This window comes from Apium graveolens, chromosome 1 (genome assembly GCF_009905375.1).
Source record: "Apium graveolens cultivar Ventura chromosome 1, ASM990537v1, whole genome shotgun sequence".
Lineage (NCBI taxonomy): Eukaryota > Viridiplantae > Streptophyta > Magnoliopsida > Apiales > Apiaceae > Apium > Apium graveolens.
Window position 1 is genome coordinate 199459362 of NC_133647.1, and position 21999 is coordinate 199481360.

The 21999-nt window shown below is 36.0% G+C and overlaps 2 protein-coding genes across 5 annotated transcripts; one reads left to right on the forward strand and one right to left on the reverse strand.

The window, feature by feature from the left end:
* Nucleotides 1–11049: 11049 nt before the first annotated feature.
* LOC141678000 (two-component response regulator ARR2-like) lies at nt 11050–15861 on the forward strand. 4 transcript variants are annotated; one of them, XM_074484200.1, is made up of 7 exons: nt 11050–11543; nt 12488–12640; nt 12744–13121; nt 13782–13858; nt 14218–15264; nt 15355–15398; nt 15544–15861. In XM_074484200.1, exons 1-7 carry the CDS (start codon nt 11399–11401, stop codon nt 15560–15562), a joined length of 1863 nt encoding a protein of 620 aa, XP_074340301.1. In that variant the 5' UTR covers nt 11050–11398; the 3' UTR covers nt 15563–15861. The 4 variants fall into 4 exon arrangements, with proteins under 4 accessions (XP_074340301.1, XP_074340277.1, XP_074340286.1 ...); XM_074484192.1 differs by having other exon boundaries at nt 11051–11543; nt 15352–15398; XM_074484176.1 differs by having other exon boundaries at nt 15352–15861.
* Nucleotides 15862–17369: 1508 nt separating this feature from the next.
* Nucleotides 17370–21072, reverse strand: LOC141678021 (COBRA-like protein 7). The gene is made up of 2 exons (XM_074484209.1): nt 20446–21072; nt 17370–18955 (listed from the first exon to the last, which is right to left on the reverse strand). Exons 1-2 carry the CDS (start codon nt 20966–20968, stop codon nt 17541–17543), a joined length of 1938 nt encoding a protein of 645 aa, XP_074340310.1. The 5' UTR covers nt 20969–21072; the 3' UTR covers nt 17370–17540.
* Between the last annotated feature and the right edge of the window lie 927 nt (nt 21073–21999).

Below are 21999 nucleotides of genomic sequence, written 5' to 3' on the forward strand. Positions count from 1 at the left end.
CTTGAACACAATTTTTGTACGATAAAAAATTCTGATTTGCTTGGTTCATTAAGAAAGAAAGTTAAGCTCAGCTCGTTAAGTATAAAGTTCAGTCCGACTTGGTTCGTTTACAGTTCTACTGTCATATCCCGTAATTTTTAGAATTAGATTATAAATAGAATAATAGAATAAAAGGATTAAAATTTGATTAAGATTAGGATTTAAAATTGAATTCGAGTAATGGGCCTAAAATTTGGATCAGTTTTTAATATGGATAACTTGTAGGTTAAGATAAAGAGTTTTGTATCGTTATAAATACACCATATCCGTCTTCCTCGCTTTTTGTATTAAAATTCGTAGGGCTTTTAGCCATAAAAATCAGCAGTCTTGTAAAATTCGTAGAAAATTCATCGTAAGTCAGAATTCAGTGATTCTGGACTTTTCGGAGAGGTCTTTTCGTTATCTTCAACTTTCGTGTTTCGTGTTTTCCAAGAAAACGCCGTTTAGAGGGTTAAAAAGGCTATATTCAGATCTGGTCAGGTTTTGAGGTAAGTTTTCGATCGATTTTGCTAATATTTTCTAAACTATATGTTACGTGTGTATATTTTATTATAAAAATTTGGGACAAGTGATGATATATTTGAAAGTATTATGTGTTATAGAATATGTATCGATGTATATGTGTAGTGTCTAGACAATAATTTTGGATCTCTGATTTATGCCATGATTTGTGAAAATATCGAATAAGAACTTAGGACCGCAGTCACCGGATTGTAGTGACAGTTTTCAGAAAATTTAGGACCGTTATCACCGGGTTGTAGTGGTCGTGGCATGGATTATGGATTTTGAATTATTATTTTTTATGTGCTATGTGTATCGTATGTATCGAATAAGAATAAGAATATGTATTGAAAGTGTATGTTTCGTATATCATATTGTATAGATTATCGTATTTTGTTATATGTGTGTGTTACTTGGCCAACTAGTTGGATCGATTGGTTTCTTGCTGGGCTTTGTAGCTCACCCCTTTCAATTTCAGGTTTCGTTTAAGAGTTCGAGTTGGATAGCATTGAAGTTCGAGGACTTAGAATTGAAGTTGATTGACTTTTGGGCTTCCGTTAGCTGCGCCTTTGTAATAGTCTCCTTTGTAATTGAATTTTAGATTAGTAAATTGTATTTTGTTTTAGTTTTGATTTAGAATTAATAGTCCGGAAGTGCGGGCTGTTACAGTTGGTATCAGAGCAGACTGTCTTTCGGAGTGTATTAGGTATGAGACTAGTACATTCCCTAGGATTCGATCTTGTGGACCATAGTTTGACCTTTGGTAGATCAAGGGGTAGACGTGTCACAAATTTTAGGATTGTTGTGAATTTGGGGACCAAATTCTTTTTAAGGAGGGTAGTATGTAACATCCCGTAATTTTTTAGAATTAGATTATAAATAGAATAATAGAATAAAAGGATTAAAATTTGATTAAGATTAGGATTTAAAATTGAATTCGAGTAATGGGCCTAAAATTTGGATCAGTTTTTAATATGGATAACTTGTAGGTTAAGATAAAGAGTTTTGTATCGTTATAAATACACCATATCCGTCTTCCTCGCTTTTTGTATTAAAATTCGTAGGGGTTTAAGCCATAAAAATTAGCAGTCTTGTAAAATTCTTAAAAAATTCATCGTAAGTCAGAATTCAGTGATTTTGGACTTTTCGGAGAGGTCTTTTCATTATCTTCAACTTTCGTGTTTCGTGTTTTCCAAGAAAACTCCGTTTAGAGGGTCAAAAAGGCTATATTCAGATCTGGTCAGGTTTTGAGGTAAGTTTTCGATCGATTTTGCTAGTGTTTTCTAAACTATATGTTACGTGTGTATATTTTATTATAAAAATTTGGGCCAAGTGATGATATATTTGAAAGTATTATGTGTTATAGAATATGTATCGATGTGTATGTGTAGTGTCTAGACGATAATTTCGGATCTCTGATTTATGCCATGATTTGTGAAAATATCGAATAAGAACTTAGGACCGCAGTCACCGGATTGTAGTGACAGTTTTCAGAAAATTTAGGACCGTTATCACCGTGTTGTAGTGGTCGTGGCATGGATTATGGATTTTGAATTATTATTTTTTTATGTGCTATGTGTATCGTATGTATCAAATAAGAATAAGAATATGTATTGAAAGTGTTTGTTTCGTATATCATATTGTATAGATTATCGTATTTTGTTATATGTGTGTGTTACTTGGCCAACTAGTTGGATCGATTAATTTCTTGTTCTTTGTAGCTCACCCCTTTCAATTTCAGATTTCGTTTAAGAGTTCGAGTTGGATAGCATTGAAGTTCGAGGACTTAGAATTGAAGTTGATTGTCTTTTGGGCTTCCGTTAGCTGCGCCTTTGTAATAGTCTCCTTTGTAATTGAATTTTGGATTAGTAAATTATATTTTGTTTTACTTTTGATTTAGAATTAATAGTCCGGAAGTGCGGGCTGTTACAGCTACTAAAAATCCCAAAAAATAGGGTCGTAAATCGGTGCTTCAAAGTTCCAAGATATGACACAGGTTTAATTTTCTTATACGTAAAAAGTTACTGAAGAAAAAAACCTTGTTCTCTCTATCACCAATAACGAGAGTAGGCCTTCGTTTTCAGGATCTTCCTAATCATCCTAATCATCTGTTCTGTTCTTCATTTCGCGGACTCACAATCCACTTTCACCGTTTGATCCTCCTTCACTCTTTCATCCTCTTTTTATTTTTTAAATTTTCCAAATTTTTTAATAAATAACCTTTTTCGATGGGATCCAATTCTTATTGGATGAGATATTGTTTGTAACTTATTATCAAGGTTGTCCCATCTTTTAAAATGGTAATATATTTTTTAAAATACATGTATGTTTTGATATTGATTTTGTTGAAAATGATTTATTTAAATTTTTGGGATATATAAATTTCTTGCATCGAAATTGTGATAGTGGTTAATATCACACAAGATTATTTTTCAGAGCGATTATTCATAGCTGGGGGTATTTGTTACTCCATTTTAGTTGATTTAATAAAAAAATGTGAATATTGAGCTAAAGTTAGAAATTATGTGAAGGTAAATGATGATAATGCTAGTTTCGGGCAAATATAAGTTGGATTGGTCGTAATTCGTAAAGCTTTTATAATCCTCTTATTTGCACATAATTTTATTTTATTTGTTAAGCGGACTGCAAATAAGACGACTATTTGTTTAGTCCGTTTATTTATTTTCCAATTAGGTTGTATTATTAGTTCAGAGATTTATTTCAACTATTTTTTAGTGTTTTAACCGGTGCATTATATTTTGTTTGTCAAAAAGACAATAGTTCTATTTTAAATTGTAATTATAAGTAGCGATTATTACATGATGTTCATATATTTTCCTAAAAAATAATGAGATATATTAGAAAAGGCCTTTTCTTCTTCGATATTTCTTTTTAAATAGAATATTATATTTGTAAATGATAAGTCTCGATAATTTTTTCTTTGAAGATGTAACTTTTAAATAAATTTTTACCCATATAATCAAGTATTATAACAAGAATATTATATTTTTTTATCGGATACTATGTTTCAATTCAAAAAATGTCTGAAAAGCTTGATTTACGGAAAAAGATGGTGACCCTGTGTGAATACAATTTGCGATTAATACATATAAATCAAACAAGTGTGTGCGTGAGTAAACGAAATCAAACAGAGAAAGAAAGGATATAAAATAGAAGAGAGATCCTCGAGTCCAGTTGAAACTGTCTCCTTAAAGCTATTTCGCCTCTCACCGTATGTGCAAGTCGATAGCCTCCCAGGATAAAACGAGGTAGCAGCGGCGTTACGGATAACGAACACCTTCAGCGAGCTTGAACGGGCACGAAACTACCACCGACAGATAGAAAGAGGTAGGGTTTGTGTTTAAGAGGACGGCTGTATATTTTTGAGTAAGTAAACCCTAAACCCTATAACGAGAATATATAGGTTTAGAGAAACGTGTGCACAACTTTTCCTATTTAATTAAACATGTTAATCAAATTTAAATCGAGAGTCAATTATTATCCGTAATTGAATCAAATTATAACTGTCAAATCAATTCATATTTATAAAAATAAATACCGAATAATGAATATTTATTTAAGAGCCCAAGCCCAGTGTAAATTAGCAAAACTAGTTCGTGTTTATTCGGGCCAATTTTCTGCTACATTCGTGTCCGCACGTCGCACACGCGGGCAAGCCCGAAGGCTTCGCAAGCCTCGTATTACCCCTCGAAATCCCACAATTTGCACCCCCCCCCCGCGCAAGTAGGAGATGGAGCAACACCTTAGTAACACTTTTAGACACTACTAAAGTGTTGTGCTATATAAAGCAATGGAAACCCCTTTTCCATTTCAATGTGGGATACAAGTTTATTTACAACATTTCCATCTTCAAGGGACCAACTTTAGATGATCACATCTCATTCATCCCTTAACCATTTTGAGTGTTTCAAAGTATCTCAGAAAGCTCTCGCGGAGGAGAACATACTCCAAGCGTCACCCACTCAAGAACGGCTCAAAATGACTTGACAATGTGGGGCTCAATACCCATATTTTCCAACAATCCTCCTCATGGATGAGTTTGATATTTTAGTAGCACACACCAGACAGACAGACACGGAGTTTGACTTGGTGATAATTTCTTCGATCAGATATAGCATACGATAGGTAAAGAATGCTCCTTGAACCTTCGCTCGAATAAGCATACCGACTTTACTGGTAGACAGTAGACGTGCTTGTCCTTGAACTATTCGACCGTTTATGTAAACGATGATATACTTATCACTATATCATTTCTGACTCGTTCAGCTTTCATGAGTATGTCCATTTTGGCCATGGAACATTGTCCTGGTTCTGCAGGAGTTTCTAAAGAATTGTGCCTTGCAATTCTCCTTTGAAGCGGGCCCACTTATCTCCCACATAGGCGATCTTTATCTAATAGAGTAACCCGCGTTTACTCAACTGAATTCCATGCGTTCACTCCTGAACTCCATGTATTTATCAAAGATCATTAAAAGCTCAAAGCTTAACCTCGTACCTTACGGGTCTCACTGTTTCCTCATCATAGGAACAGGCCAGGGGTTACCCCCACAGTGATTTGGTCATCATGATTTAGTTGTCCCATTGAACCAAGTTTTTGGGATCTCCTGTCAGCAATGATTGGGTGTCCACCATGATATCGTTAAGCAATAGGCTTAAAGCCCATCCATTTCAATGATTTCTCAACCACTTCTCTTGATAACCCTTTGGTTAGTGGATCCACGATATTAGTGATAATTCCGGTTGAGATCAATTGTCTAATGGAACTATGTCGTCGTCATCGTATATGACGAGACTTTCCATTATACATCGTGCTCTGTGCTATGCCAATAGCGGATTGACTATCACAGTGAATCCCTATTGCAGTTACAGGCTTTGTCCATCTTGGAATATCCTCTAGAAACTGACGTAGATATTAAGCCTCTTCGGCGCATTTATCTAGTGCCACAAACTCAGCTTCCATCGTGGAATGATTTATCACCGTTTGTTTCGAGGATTTCCATGATATTGTCGCTGCAGCTAATGTAAACACATAGCCACTCGTAGACTTAAGTGCTTTCTTACTAGATATCCAATTTACGTCAGTATATCCTTCTAATACTGCTGGGTATCTGCCATAATGCAGTCCATAGTCTCGAGTTCCCCTCAAGTACCTTAGTACTCTTATGATCGCTTTCTAGCGATCAGCTCCCGTATTACTCGTAAACCTACTCAACTTGCTAATTGAGTATGCAATGTCTGGTATTGTACAGCTCATGAGGTACATCAGACTGCCAATTATCCTCGACTATTCTAATTGGGAAACAGCTACACCTTTGTTCTTCGAAAGGTGCAAAGTCATATCTACAGGTGTCCTAGCTTTCTCAAAGTCATCCTTAAGAAACTTCTCAAGGATCTTGCCAACATAATGTGGTTGACTTAATGCGAGACCCTCTGTTGTTCTAGAAATTTGAATTCCCGGAATTACATTTGCTAGTCCCATGTCTTTCATATCGAATCTTGATTTCAACATGTCCTTTGTAGATTTGATCACTTTATCATTTCTTCCGGCAATAAGTAGATCATCTACGTATAATGTTATCATGACATAACCATTGTCATTATCCTTGACATAGTTGTTCTCATTATCCTTGTAATAGGCACATCTATAACATTCATCGATTTTGAAGCCATTGGCCAGCACGACCTCGTCAAATTTTTCATGCCATTTCATAGACGCTTGCTTCAAACCATACAATGATTTCACCAATCTACAGACTTTCCTTTCTTTTCCAGGGACGACAAACCATTCAGGTTGTTCCATATAAATTTCCTCATCTATGTCTCCATTTAGGAAAGCTTTTTCACATCCATTTGATGTACAGTTAGATTACGCATTGTAGCGATAGCAAACATCATCCTTATGGACGTTATTCTCATTACAGGAGAATATGTATCAAAGTAATCAAGGCCTTTTTGTTGCTTGTATCCTTTAATTACAAGCCTGGCTGTATACTTATCGATAATGCCATCAGTTTTTAACTTCTTCTTGAAAACCCACATGCTACCTAATGGTTTGCAACCAGTTGGCAAGTCCACTAATTCCCAAGTATGATTCTGCATAATTGAATCAACTTCATTCTTGATGGCCTATTTCCACATAGGCCCATCAGGTGAGGTAATCGCCTCCTTATAGGTTTTCGAGTCACCTTCTTCGAGCAAATAGGTCATAAAATCAGACCCATAGGATTTCTCCGTTCATTATCTTTTGCTCCTTCTCACTACCCCCACATTTTCGTCTTCACTTTCGTCACTCTCATTATCTTCATCTACAGACTCATGAGATCGTTTAGACGTCGTCGGTTGTTGGTTTCCTGGATTACAGGGAAATATCGTCTCAAAGAATGAGGCATTCCTCAATTCCATAATGGTATTCTTTTGAATATCAGGAATCTTGGATTCATGAACAAGAAATCGATATGCAGTATTGTGTGGAGGATATTCGATGAAGATACAATCCACAGTCTTAGGACCTATCTTCACCTTCTTCGGTGTAGGGATCATTACCTTTGCAAGGCACCCCACACTTTCAGGTGTTAGTAACTTGGTTTCTTTTTCTTCCACATTTCATAGGGACTTACATCCTTATTCTTGCGCATCGTAATATTTAAAATATTATTTGCGCTTAAGATGGCTTCTCCCCACATCGATTGTGAAAGCCCAGAGCTTAACAACATCGCATTCATCATCACTTTCAGAGTGCGATTCTTCCTTTCAGCCACACCATTTGACCAAGGGGAGTATGGTGAAGTGACCTCATGGATTATACCATGTTATGAACAGAATTCCCCAAACGGTTCAACATATTCACCTCCACGATCACTTCGTATCGTTTTGATTTTCTCAGTTTGTTGTGTCTCAACTTCTTCTTTATAGATTTTAAATTTATCTATAGCTTCGTCTTTGCTTTTCAACAAATATACGTAGCAGTATTTTGTACAATCATCAATGAATGTAATAAAATACTTGTTTCCTCCTCTTGTTGGAGTGAATTTTAAATCACATATATCGCTATGTATTAGGTCTAGCATTTTGGTGTTCCTTTCCACACGTTTAAATGATGATCTCGTTAATTTTGCCTCAACACAAGTCTCACACTTATATTTTGAATCAATAGTGAGTTTTGGTATGTATTCTTTTGCACTTAAACGTCGTAAAGTGTAATAATTTACATGTTCTAATCTAGCATGCCATAAATTAGGAGACTCAAGCAAGTAAGCAGAAGAATTCTTCATTTCATTATCGTCCTTAACGGACATCACATTGAGCTTAAAAAGCCCATCGGTTACATAACCCTTGCCTACAAACATACCACTCATAGACAAAATAACTTTATGTGACTCTATTACAATGCGAAAGCCATGCTTATTCAACGGAGAACCAGACACAAGGTTCTTGCGAATATCAGGCACATAAAGTACATTTTTCAAAGTCAGATTCTTCCCAAAGGTCATCTTCAGGATCACCGTGCCTTCACCCTCAATGGTAGAAGTTGCTGAATTCCCCATGTAGAGCTTCTCACCGGTATCGGAAGGTTTGAGGCTAGAGAAAATTTTCTTGTCTGAGCAAACATGCCTAGTAGCACCAGTATCAATCCACTATTCACGCAGATTAGAACCGACCAGGTTCACTTCAGAGATCGTAGCACAGAGGTCTATATCACCCATCTCCTTGGAGATATTATCAACCATGCTTGCTTCTTTCTTCTTACTGGGCTTCTTGGGCTTTTTGCAGTCAGAAGACCTATAACCAACCTTATCACAGTTGTAGCACTTCCCTTAAAATTTCGACTTCGAAATCTCTCCCTTGGGTTCCAGCTTTGCCCCTTTACCAGAACTAGTCTTCTTGGGCTTGGAGCTTTGAGCATACTCTACCATGTTTGCCTTCTCAGTGGCAACATTAACTTTCTTCTCGGACCCTCTGAAGTCTAACAATAAGATCCTCCATAGACATCTCCTTTCTCTTGTGCTTAAGGTAGTTCTTGAAATCTTTCCATTCAGGTGGAAGCTTTTCAATAACAACAGCTACTTGGAAAGACTCACTTATGACCATTCCCTCGGCATGAATGTCATGAATGATCATCTGAAGTTCCTGTACCTGACTGACCACAGTCTTAGAATCCGTCATCTCATAGTCAAGAAAACGATCAACAATCCACTTCGTTGCCCCAGCGTCCTCGATTTTATACTTATGGTCAAGTGACTCCCATAAGGCCTTAGCTGTTGGCTTCGAGCTATACACGTTATACAACGAGTCAGCCAAAGAATTCAGCACATAATTCCGACATATGTAGTCGGAGTGCTTCCAAGCATCCACAGCATACAAAGTCCGCGTGTTGCTCTTGCCAGTGAGCAATGGTATATCTTCCTTCAGGAAGCGATCCGGATGCAACGTGGTCAGATAGAAGTGCATCTTTTGCTGCCAACGTTTGAAGTTCGTTCCGTTGAACTTCTCAGGTTTTCCAGCGTGTGCAACATGCACAGTTGGCATAACAGGTGCAACAGGCACCGCATGTGAGACAGATGGTACGTGCGTCTGTACTACAGGTGTATGCACAGCAGTAGGCACCGCAGGTATAATCGGAGGAGTGAATCCTGCCGATATCTGTCCAAGAGGAACACTAAACTGCCCAATGACAGTGTGTCCCACATGCACATGTCTCGAAGGCACATGTCCAACAGGTGTTTGACCCCCATCAGATCTTACGATCTGTGCGTTAGGGTTAATCGCCTGCGGGTGAACCCCATGATATCTAGTGATCTGTGCTATGGGATCAGCCGTTATGTTCATCGGATTGTTCATAGTTTGGTTCTTCATCGATCTGTTAATTAACAAAACAAGTAGATACAGATGTATCAGTGACAGATGTATAAAAAAAATAACTTTAAGATTGTGAATACAATTTGCGATTAATACATATAGATCAAACAAGTGTTTGCGTGAGTAAACGAAATCAAACAGAAAAAGAAAGGATATAAAGCAGAATAGAGATCCTCGAGTCCAGTTGAAATTGTCTCCTTAAAGCTATTTCGTCTCTCACCGTATGTGCGAGTCGATAGCCTCCCAGGATAAAACGAGGTAGCGGCGACGTTACGGATAACGAGCACCTTCAGCGAGTTTGAACGAACACGAAACTATCACTGACAGAGAGAAAGATGTAGGGTTTGTGTTTAGGAGGACGACTGTATATTTTTGAGTAAGTAAACTCTAAACCCTATAACGAGAATATATAGGCTTAGAGAAACGTGTGCACTACTTCTCCTATTTAATTAAACGCGTTAATTAAATTTACTAGTTCGTGATTATTCGGGCCAATTTTCTGCTACATTCGTGTCCGCACGTCGCACACGCGGGCAAGCCCGAATGCTTCGCAAGCCTCGGATTACCCCTCGAAATCCCACAATTTGCACCCCCTGCGCGCGCACGTAGGAGATGAAGCAACACCTTAGTAACACTCTTAGACACTACTAAAGTGTTGTGATATATAAAGTAATGGAAATCCCTTTTCCATTTCAATGTGTGATACAGGTTTATTTACAATATTTCCACCTTCAAGGGACCAACTTTAGATGATCGCATCTCATTCATCTCTTAACCATTTTGAGTGTTTCAAAGTGTCTCGGAAAACTCTCACGTAGGAGAACATACTCCAAGCGTCACCCACTCAAGAACGATTCAAAATGACTTGACAGTGTGAGGCTCAATGCCCACATTTTCCAACATCCTGTTCATGCCTCCTATTTTTACGAAAATTTGGTTCAACCCCGGATAAAATTTGATTTTCTTGAAAAGTTCGGTTTGGCATGAATAAAATCTAATTTGAAAAAATCTCTAATAAAGCCTAGTTTTTTTTAATAAAAAATTAAAATTATATGATATTTTCAATAATTTAAGAGATATTAACAAATAAACAAAACTCATATAAAAGTCTGGTTCAATTTAATCCAGTACATTGAACTAAAACGGATCTCAATATTTTAAAAAAGATCCGGGCAAATTTTTAAATTTTCTTGGCCCACCCATCTAAAATCTAGAATTTTTAAATCACATTAAACTCGACCTTAAACCCGGTAATTAATATTATTTTCAAATATAAAAAAGATCGTCAAAACAAACGTGAAACATCATATTATATAATATCCATAAAACAAAAAAAAAACAACGGAAGCAAAAAGAGATATAGTCATTAGTCAACATCCGTTACACGTAAAAAACACAAAAAGCAGCATCCGTTAAAAAAGAAAAACAGATTATCATTCAATAAATTAAATTAAAAAAATAAAAATAATAAACAGTATTGAATGCTGGCGTGGGGTTAGTCAAGTACTCGCATGAGCTGGATTCACACCCAACGGGCCTGGTCCCACAATAATTTATTATTTCCAAAAAAGAAATCCAAAAAAGAAAAAAAAAAAGGTTTCATTACAAGTTGAGTTGAACTCTCTCCAAGTACACAATCATGTCTCAATTCTTACATGCTGACACACCAAACAAGTGCATTCACAAATTACATGTACAAATCTATTCAAGTCTTGTTTACTTTGTTTTTTATCCAAAAACAAACTTAAAAGTATCAAATCCTCTTACTAATATTCCATGCATTTTCCTCAACTGGGTTTTTTTTAATTTTTTTTTTGATATTTTGGATTAAATCTTTGTGTGAATCTTGGCCCAAATGATGTGATTTATATTATTTCCTTATTTGGGTGTGTGTATATCTACATATTATACTACATGTTTGGTTGTGTTTTAGTTTATATAACAATAGTATCTTCTTAGTTGTCAGCTACTAAATCTGACTATGCAGAGTTCGAGTCTGTCGGGTAAGTCTGCCGGAGATGGCGTTTCCGACCAGTTTCCGGTTGGTCTCCGGGTGCTTGTTGTTGATGATGATTCTACTTGTCTTGTGATCTTGCAGAGAATGCTTATGTTGTGTCGTTATGAAGGTAAGAATTATTTGTTTGTGTTTGTTTAATTTTTTATATGATTCTTGTTGTTTGATTATAATGTTTTTTTCATTTGTTTGATAATAATTTTTATTGGTTGGTTATTTTTTATAATTGTTGTGTATCTTTTGTATCAATTCTGGTGTATTTAGATGGATTTTGGATTGGTTATGTGTATATCTTGTTTGTGATTTTTTGTTTTTTTTTTGAGTGTATATTAAGGTTTGCTTATAAATGAAGGGGAAAAAAGAGGGTTTGATTTGAATTTTGAATTTTGATCTAATCACAAATTGGGAATTGGAGATGAAATGGTTTAGAATTAGATGATGGGATTTGAATTTGAATTTTTTGATGTTAATGAAATTAAGTGAATAGTTTTTTCATAATGAATGCTTGGAATTAAGGAAATTGAGATTGTGCTGGAGTTTTTAAATTGGTTGGGATTGACTTGTGCCCTTCTGTGGTTTTGGTAGATATTTTGTTTCTCTTCCCAAATCATTTTGTGATACTTCATGTCTTGACCTTTATACTGTAAATTGATGATTCTGTGAGCAAAATTCCAAATTTGGAGTCGTTGGGAGATTCGCATCTCCCAGATGTGCCAACGATGCATTTGGGAGATGTGTATCGCTCAAATATGCATGTGGGAGGTGTGTATCCTCACGCTTTGCGCTTTGGTTTGACCCTTCCCTCACGCTTTGCGCTTTGGTTTTGACCCTTTACTGAATACACATCTCTCATATGCGTATTTCACGTGGTATTCAATTTTCCATTAAAAAAAAAATACATATATCACTGTTTTTCCAGGAAACAAGTTTAGATGCATTGCACATTTGGGAGTGCTGCATCTCCCAAATGTGCCGAGGATCAAAATTTTGGCAGGAAACAAGTTTAGATACAAATGTTTCCAAAATAATTTACCAAGTTATTTTAAATGTTTTCAGTGACCAAGTGCGATAGAGCAGACATAGCATTGTCCCTGCTAAGAGAGAACAAGAGTGGATTCGATATTGTGTTAAGTGATGTTCACATGCCTGATATGGATGGGTTCAAACTGCTTGAGCACATTGGGTTGGAGATGGACCTGCCTGTTATCAGTTAGCTGCCTCTCTTTCTTGTTTTATTACTATCAAATTTCTTTGACTTTTTTTGTTTGCATCGAATTGACTTAATCTGACGAGTTTTATATTGACTGAACAGTGATGTCTGCTGACGATAGTAAAAATGTTGTGATGAAGGGAGTGACTCATGGTGCATGTGATTATCTAATCAAACCAGTTCGTATTGAAGCTTTGAAGAACATATGGCAGCATGTAGTACGCAAAAAGAAACATGAGTACAAGGGCATTGAGCAATCAGGAAGTGTTGAAGATGGGAATCGGCAGCAAAAGGCCCCTGAAGATGCTGATTACTCTTCTTCTGCAAATGAGGGAAGTTGGAAAAACAAGAGAAGAAAGGATGAGGAAGATGAAGCAGAGGATAAGGATGATACATCTTCGCTAAAGAAAGCACGGGTTGTCTGGTCGGTTGACCTTCATCAACAATTTGTGACAGCTGTTAATCAACTTGGAATTGAAAGTACGAACCTTGTAGCCAGTTCTCTCACTTTTGTTTCTTACATTTACACATATACTGCTTAGCTTTAGGTTGCATTCTAGACAACTATACATGATTATGGAGAAACTAGTAGTCGTCCCCATGTAGTGTATATACCGTATCTGGTTCAATTCGTTTCCAAAACCATACTATCCAATATGGTTTAATTTCTTAATGTAGTACAAGGAATAAAATTCATAAAAAGTATAAAATTTAGGCATCATCCATTTGATGATGCAAAAGAGACTAGCATTCTCGTTATTCAACATTCTACAAGTCTTTAAGGCACACATGAACAAAGATACACAGACAGTTCATATCTTCTCTCCAGTTGTATATGAATTATCAATTCTGAAATGAAGTATTTTATTCTGCTACTTCCTCATGAAGTAAGAGCACCAATGACTATCACAATAGTTGGGAGCTAATGAAAAATACCAGTTCATTTGAATTTTGTAATAATACTTATGTGTCTTATAATATGTTTAAATTGTTATCTTATCAATTTGACTTGCTTTTATTAGTCACATTGATCTTATTAATTTAGTAAAGGAGGAAGTATTCTGGAAAGCTAACCGTTTCCTACTCATTTTAAAAAAAATATGTTTTACTTGTTCTCTAATGTAATACCTTTATGTGCAGAGGCTGTTCCAAAGAAAATTCTTGAGATGATGAATGTGGATGGACTTACAAGAGAGAATGTCGCTAGTCACCTGCAAGTAAGTTTTTTTGTTTTCTTGGTGAAACGTTCTTAGACTAAAAAATTCTAGATACGATTACTACACAAGTGTTTCCTTTCGTTATATACTATTGAGTTATATAATGTGAATATTTTTCTATAATTGACACTTCTAAATCTTCTTCTACATGTTGATTAGTTACATCGCAAATACTTGCAAAATTAATCAACTGATTGAACAATGTCCTGTAAACAAGTTACTAGCATTGGTTTTTGATATTTAAGAATATGTATCACAACTGTTCTTTTTCTGTTCTTGCTTAGTTCAAAACATTTGTATATATATTCACAATATATTTCCACTAATTTAATATCCCAACAAGCTGTTGTTCCATGCAGAAATACCGGATATATCTTAGAAGAGTAATTGGACAGCAGCAGAGTGGTCTAAGTAACTCTTTCATGGGGACCCATGATGCATCATTTGGGTCCATGTCTCCATTCAATGGCCTTGGGGCTCTTGCTGCTACTGGTCAAATTCCAGCACAAAGTCTTGCTACACTACAAGCTGCCGCCGGCAGGTCTACAACAAAATCCACTATTTCTCCCTTAGTTGAACAGAGAAATGTATTCAACTTCCAGTCTCCGGATTTACATTTCATAGGGGGGCAACAACTAAGCAATAGCAGCAAGCAAATGAACTTCCTTCATGGTATTCCGACAAGTATGGAACCAAAGCAACTTGCAGCATTTGGGGGCATGATGCAAGGCAACCAGAGCAACTCTTTAATGGTGCCGATGACTCAACAGGCAAGAGCTCCTTTACAGGATGACACTAATTTTAATTTTGCATCAAGGCTGCCATTGTCTTCCGGAAATCCTATCTTATCAAATGGGATCACAAATGGTTTTCTAGGACGAAATGGATTAATTGACAATGTCCAAGGACCTGCATATAATCAAGTTTCTCAACCCTCTGCGATGGTCGACTTTTCTGCGAGCCGTGGTGCAGAATTGTTGGGAAATGATTTTGTTGTGGGTGGCATTTCAGGGATTTCACCCATTTCATCCAAAGAGGTGCTTCAAGAAGAGGCTAGTATGGAAATGGAAGGATCTGGAACTTATGATATCTTTAATGATCTGCATCAGCACAAATCTCCAAATTGGGATTCACGCAATATAGGATTGAATTATGACCCATCCCAAAATCAACATGTAAACATGAGAGGAAACCTTGATACTTCGCCATCCTTTCTAGTTCAGCAAAATTTTCTGGGAGACAGGAATATGCCAATCGTAGGTCAGCAGCCTAATCAGCCTAATGTGCATCATCCTGAAAGTTCATTCCAAGTCAAAGCTGAAAGTTTTCCTGAAACTAGCTATGAAAATACTATATTAACAGGACATTATGATCAAGATGATCTCATGAGTGCAGTACTTAAACAGGTCAGTTTATCTTTGTCAATCAGTGTTTTTAAAAAAAATTAAACAAGTGGCTGCCTGTGCTAATTTCAAACATATTATCTTGTACAGCAGCAACAAGGAAGTGGAGGAGTCCAGACTGGTTTTAAATTTAACGGGTATTACTCAGATCATCTTCCAACGTAGCATTCCTTTAGCTTCTTATATTAGTGACTGCAATTTGTGGTGTGTATATAGTTTAGGTGTAGTCTGAATCAAACTTAGCAGTTACCAACACCCAAGTTCATGACATTTCTATTTCAGGCCAACTATCAAGAAATGATGATGATCTCACTTCTGCTTGTTCGTTTTGGAGCCTGTAGATTGCTGAATCAAAATGATAATATACATTTGATGACAGGGAAGAAATTTTAGTCTGTTATTTTTGCACCATATGCGAAACATATGCTATGCCAAAAATTTGACAATTTTTAGGTAGGAAAAAACTTATGTAAGGCTAGTTATCTTTTGTCGGTAATGGATGCAAATATTGAATGTTTGTTTGCCCGGCACTCGTGGACCGGAGGAAACTCTAATAACCCCCTTTTAGTTGATTCCTTTCCGTTGGGGGGCAAAGGTGAATTTTTGGTATCTTTTAAATTTAACTTTTGGTAGACAAATTTGCAATATTTTTGCTGAATATTTGGTATCATAATTTTGGTAGACAGATTTGCTACATAAATTGTCATTGATAAATGATGGGTTTCAAGTTTCTTCAGGTGATAATTACTACTTGTGTGTTTGTTATATATTCAATGTAGAATCTTACATTGAGAGTCCATACTGTTAATGCTGGGGGAGGGTCTTTTCTGTATTGAATTTAGTGGATACATGATACATCCCTGAGATTGAAGTTTTAATATATTGCGGTCGACGATTAATTTAAAGGCATTGTGGTTCTTTGCAATGTTGCAAATGAAGCTATTAACCACCTGCTCATGGAATGAACACACCCATTGCCTGTGAAATGGTTCTAGGGAATTCGTGTTATGACGAACAATATTCAGAATCAAGTTATATTTCTTTATCTCGGAGTCTCATTGTATAAAATTTGGCTGGAAAGGAATGAATATGATATACTTCATAGCAGGATTTCTACGCCTGCGATTTTTATGACAAAGGAAGTGCACCCTTAGTCTTTGTATTAGTTTCAGCCTTGCTTAGTTTTTTCTAGTTAGTTACATAGTCTTTGTATGTGTTTCAGCTTTGCTTAATTTTTGTTACATGGTCTTTGTATTTGTTTCAGCTTTGCTTAGTTTTTTCTAGTTAGTTACTAGAGTTAGCTGTTGCTTGAGTAGTACTCCCTCCGTTCCTTGTTAGAGCAAGTCCAGCTAAATTTAGTCTTATAGGTATACTATAAAATTAATATTATAAAACTCAACTTCAATGCGTAACTATATATTAATGGATAAATGCATAAATGGATACTTGGTATTATATTTAAGATCAAGAATGTCTATATAGTCATTCTTGCCGCATCATCAAATAACTAATAATTAAGTGTAAAAAGATCCACTTTAAAATAAAGTGAATGAGTTTGACAAAATGTGAGATAAATATGAAATTATTTTGTTGTATAATATAACTAGCATTGGAGTGCAATTGCTAGTTAAGCCCCAAAAATTATTTTTTGGTACTATATTTTAGTAATGACTATAAACATTTTTCATCTAGTATTGAACTTACTTTTAAGTGTCGTTTTGGCTCTATGCGCGTACTTTAAGCTGCAAAAAAGTGACCTACACACATTGAATTTTTAAAATAAAAGTTTAAATGTTATATTTTTATTTAAAAAAAGAAAAGTATACATGTGAAAAATCACTTTTTATATACCTTAAAATACTTGTTAAAAATTAAAGCGACACTTATTTTGAAATGGAGGGAGTACCATGTCCGTGTTTTTTTGTTGAGGGGGGGCGGGCCTGTCTTGTTTATAAAATTTCTCGCTACGGAAAAAAAACTTTGAAGAATTAAAAAAAAACTGTTGATAAAGGACAACTCTTATTAACTAGAATTTTACTTGGAAGGCCAAATTATATGCAAGACACTGCCAATTCTCAGTGATATTACTTGTATATAAAGAGAGGTAATAAGAACAAGAAAATGTCAAACTGTTAATAGGATTCTAGCGTAACCATACATTAACAACTCAAGTGTGGTTGAATAATACAATTTAACAGTAATATACAGACAATATGAACCAAAAGAATGAAGACAATATCTCCACAACCAAAACATGCAGCAATACTTGGATCACATTGCTATTGCTGAATCAAAATCAAGATCAGTATAGCTAGTAGGAAAGACATTGAGACTGATGAGTGCAATCTGTAAGAATCGCCTGACGGAAGTATCCTTGGGAGTGAGCATTCCTCCCCGTTGAAGAATACTTTTGTGGGGAATCCATCTCCAGCGGGAATATCAATTCCTGGGGTTTGTTTCTTCGTGAAAGAGATTACAGATTGTTGTTTTCCGGGTACCCTAGGGTCCCTATCAGGTTTGGCTGCATCTGTTTCGCCAACCAGATAGTTCAAGCCAGGAAGACCCTCCATAAAAATAGTATTGTCAACGCCATTAAGGGCACTTCCATTGAATGAGTACACCTCCTTGAATCCACGTGCTGCTTTATCCATTTCAATTGCAGCAAACCAGTCGACGAATGCCTCATCCTCCCAGTTAAAAACTGTCATTCTTGCGGACCATCCTCCTCTGTAGTCTGTCAATAGATGCCAGTTAATGCTGACACCACAATTATCTCCACAAGGCAATGGATTTGACACTGGCAGATGTTTTAAACCAGCCCAAGCTAAACTCAATTTGGTCCGATTTTCAAAAGGAACTAGAAGAGCTTGGGATGGTAGAAGAAGAGCCGGGGCGCTAGTGCTACAAGTACGAGCAGTGTTACTAGGACAGCCACAAGCACAGGTTTTGCACGGAATAATAGACTCATTATAATAAGCAGAGAACGATACACAGCATCTGGGACTCGATCCCTTTGCCTGGGTGATGTTGCACACCACTTGCCAACTTGCAACTGCAGTTGTATCTGATAATCCACCTGGGTCTGAGAAACGGCTAGGACTAACACGAACTGGTGGACCACATTCATAATCTGGATTTAGTCTGCCACTGATTTTCCAGTTCTGCGGCGGACTGAGTTGGGAACGGTTAAGATCTGGAGGCATCTTAAACACTTGCATCTTAAATGCTGAAATAGACTTGCTTGGATCCATAGTGGGTGGCAAAATTGTACCATTTCGGCAACAGAAAGGTACTAAACCGATGGCTGTGTCATTGGTTTTGGTTAGTGGAAGATCAACAATTGTTGGCCCTCTTTCACAATTTAGAACAGTGGAGAAGTCCATGTCCTTGTAGTACTCACCCTGTTTGCCAAATATGCATTTGGATGAATCAATGATTGAGGGATAAGCTCCCTTCATTGCAAAGATAAACTCATCTCTCATCCAATCCCATTTTAATTTCCAATTATCAAGACGGCCAAGAGGATTGTGATTTGAGATTGTAACATCTGCCCAGTAATTTGATTCATATGTTTTGGTCACGTCATACATTATTGTAAGATCACCATCTTGCCGAGGCAAAAATTCTTCATCTACGGTGACGTTGCTCTTGAATTTTGGGTCTTTGGTACAACATAACTCCATCTGGTTCTTACCTGACAAAAACAAAAATAAGCATGAAAACAAGAAAACTGGCCCAGGACAGAGGTCAGACAGTACAAACAATAGAGGTAAATCAAGTTAACAACTTCGATGTTCGTATGTTTATGAACACAAGCACATAAACAAACTAAGATATGATATACACCCACCTAAGGGAGTTGCATTTTTGCATATACTATAGAAATACAGCAGGAATGAGAAGTTATACTGCAAACTAATCCACCTAGAAGTTAGGGCTTCTGTTTCTAGAACATAGAGTGTATCAGATCAAGATCAAGTGATCAACTGTTAAATCATCATAAAGTAATAAGTATGTTAGAACTTTATGCTTCACTGAAATCTGGCAATGGCAATAAGCTAAACTGTAAGCATGTAACAAATAATCAACCCACATGTAGTGGTTAGAAACATCACCTCTAATGTTGTGCTAAATAGTAATAGGTGATAATTTTGTGCTAAAACTAGTAATAGTTAAAAATTTTGGGGTATGAAAGTATAACAGTTGATGGAGTTGGGCAGCTGAAATTTGCATATTGTTCATCACAATTGACTCGTGCATCACAACTAGCTCTTCATTATTGCTTCAGGACCGTTCATTTCCACCTAATTTTCCAAAATCGGGATATAGAAAGCACCGGAAACAATAAGACAAACACCAAACAGGGTGCCACAAAACATTCTCTGTATTTGAACTCTATGTCATCGGCAACCAATTAACATGACCCGTAGTAACAATTGATCCGACAAAATTCTAATACCCTCTCCATTAAAGACCTCGATTCTCATGTAAATATAACTATGAATTTTCATGGCACAATACATCCCTATTTGAAAAATTAGCCATCAACTACATTCCCATAATATTAAATCTTAAAACCACGTCATCTACAAAGTCAACTAAGTTGAACAAGGTGGCATAACCTGTGTGTGTGTGTGTGTAATCATATATAATTGGTCATATTCCCACAAATCCATGGTAGTCTTCACAGTAGTAAAATTTAAAGTTTGCAGACTATATATAACTTCGTGATTGATGGAAAAACATACCCTGTGATCGAGAAATTTTAATTGAGACATCTAGTTTGTTTACACATTCACCTATTTACAGTATCCCCTCAAACAAAAACAACTCAACTTTCAAATCTAATCACACTAATCCAGTACCAATATACATATACGCTTCTATTTTAACCACAACTAATTCTAAAATAAAAACCACAAACCGGAGATCTGCCCCTAATTTTAAGACAATTACTAACAATTCAAATACAAACCATCCATTTAAACTCACACATATCACTACTGATCCGCATCTAAATCGCCAGTTCTCATTTCAACTCAATTCTCAATAGACCAAAACTATACCAAATATCGAAACCACAAATCAAATCACTAATCAAAATACAAATCAATTGAAGTCAATTCTCAATAATATCAACATCGAAAAAATTCCAAGGACTAATAAAAAACCCCCGAAAAGTACCTCGAATTGTTGCGGGAGGACAAACAAATCCATCATTAACAAGACTAACATTACCAGGCAAAGGAAAACTACCAACACCAACACCAAACTCAGTCCCAACCAAATCAACTTTCACAGACATCTGACTCAAATCTCCAGCAGTTTCAACTCCAGTTTTCAAATCAGCATTAGGATACCCAACAAAAACACTCCCATTACCCACTTTCCCAGGCAAGCTAGTTCCATCACTCAACACAGCATTACTAGCACTAACCAAAACTTCATCATTCTTAAACCCCACAAAAACCCTCCAAGATTTGAGCTCGTCAAGGCCATTATTGAGCACAAAAAGAGATGATTCGAATCTGTAGGGTTGGTTTGATTTTAGGGTTGGTGGGATCTTTTGGACAGAAGAGATGGTGTAGGAGATGTAGATAGAGTTGCAGGTTGAGGAGGAGGGTGGTGGGGCTGTAGGTTGGGGAGAGATGGGAGAGAGATGGAGAGAGATGAAGAGGAGAGAGATTAAGAGAGATGGAGGTGCCATGGTTGTTTGAATTTCAAACGGTGTGAGAGAGAGAATAAAATTGAATTTTTATATATGTGGTGTATGTAACTATGCAAGTACATTTGTGTATGCGTGTTGTGTTGTGTGTGTGTAAGTAAAGGACAGCTAAAAACCTAAAACGCGGAGGGGGAATGTGTCTGAATGCGAACAGCTTAGTAGAAGCTGTCTACTAATTTAAACTTAGTACAAGTTTAAATATATAATTTAAACTTTTATCTATAAAAAAGAATTTTAAAAATAATATTTTTTTATTTTTTACTACACGGTCAATCTATCTTGTGATGTGTGTAGAAAAGTTAACATACGGTTAAAATGAAAAAGAGTGAATATTATCCAACAAACACAAAAATTATGAATTTAGATCATTTTGATCCTGTATGTAGATAAAGATTAAATCAATTAAAATAATTAAAAATTATAACAATTACGTGTTTATTGTGTTTAAAACATAAAAATCCTTAACTAAATGACTACTATGAAATTGTTTATTTAGCAGTATTACATATTTCGGAAATCGGAAAAGGTGTTGATTTGTGATTATTCATCGATTTTGGAAACCCAAATTATTTATTGATAATTTTTGGAATCCGTAATATTTGACAATTTAATAGTGATTTATTGCGATTTTTATATAAACAATAAATTTGTATAATCATATTTTCATAAGTAATTTATTTATTTATTTATTATAATAAGTTCGTGGGTGACGGACGGTGTTAGATTTGATATGGTAACGTTGGCGTGTTTGAGTGGGTCGCTCGTTCTCGGAATGATTTGATTTGGTTAATGTTTGTTTTGTTTTTGACGGGTATAAATTAAAGCTTAGTCCTATTTTTTATAATCCCAAGAGCTGATGTTATAAATTTTCGTATTATAATATTTTGTTGAATTCAGAAGGTTCATATCGTGTATTTGCGAGAAATACAGGAATTTTGTCTATCCGAGAAAATGGGCAGATTATAGCTACTCCCTGCGTCCCCGAAAATATTTCTTGTATTGTACACATTTTT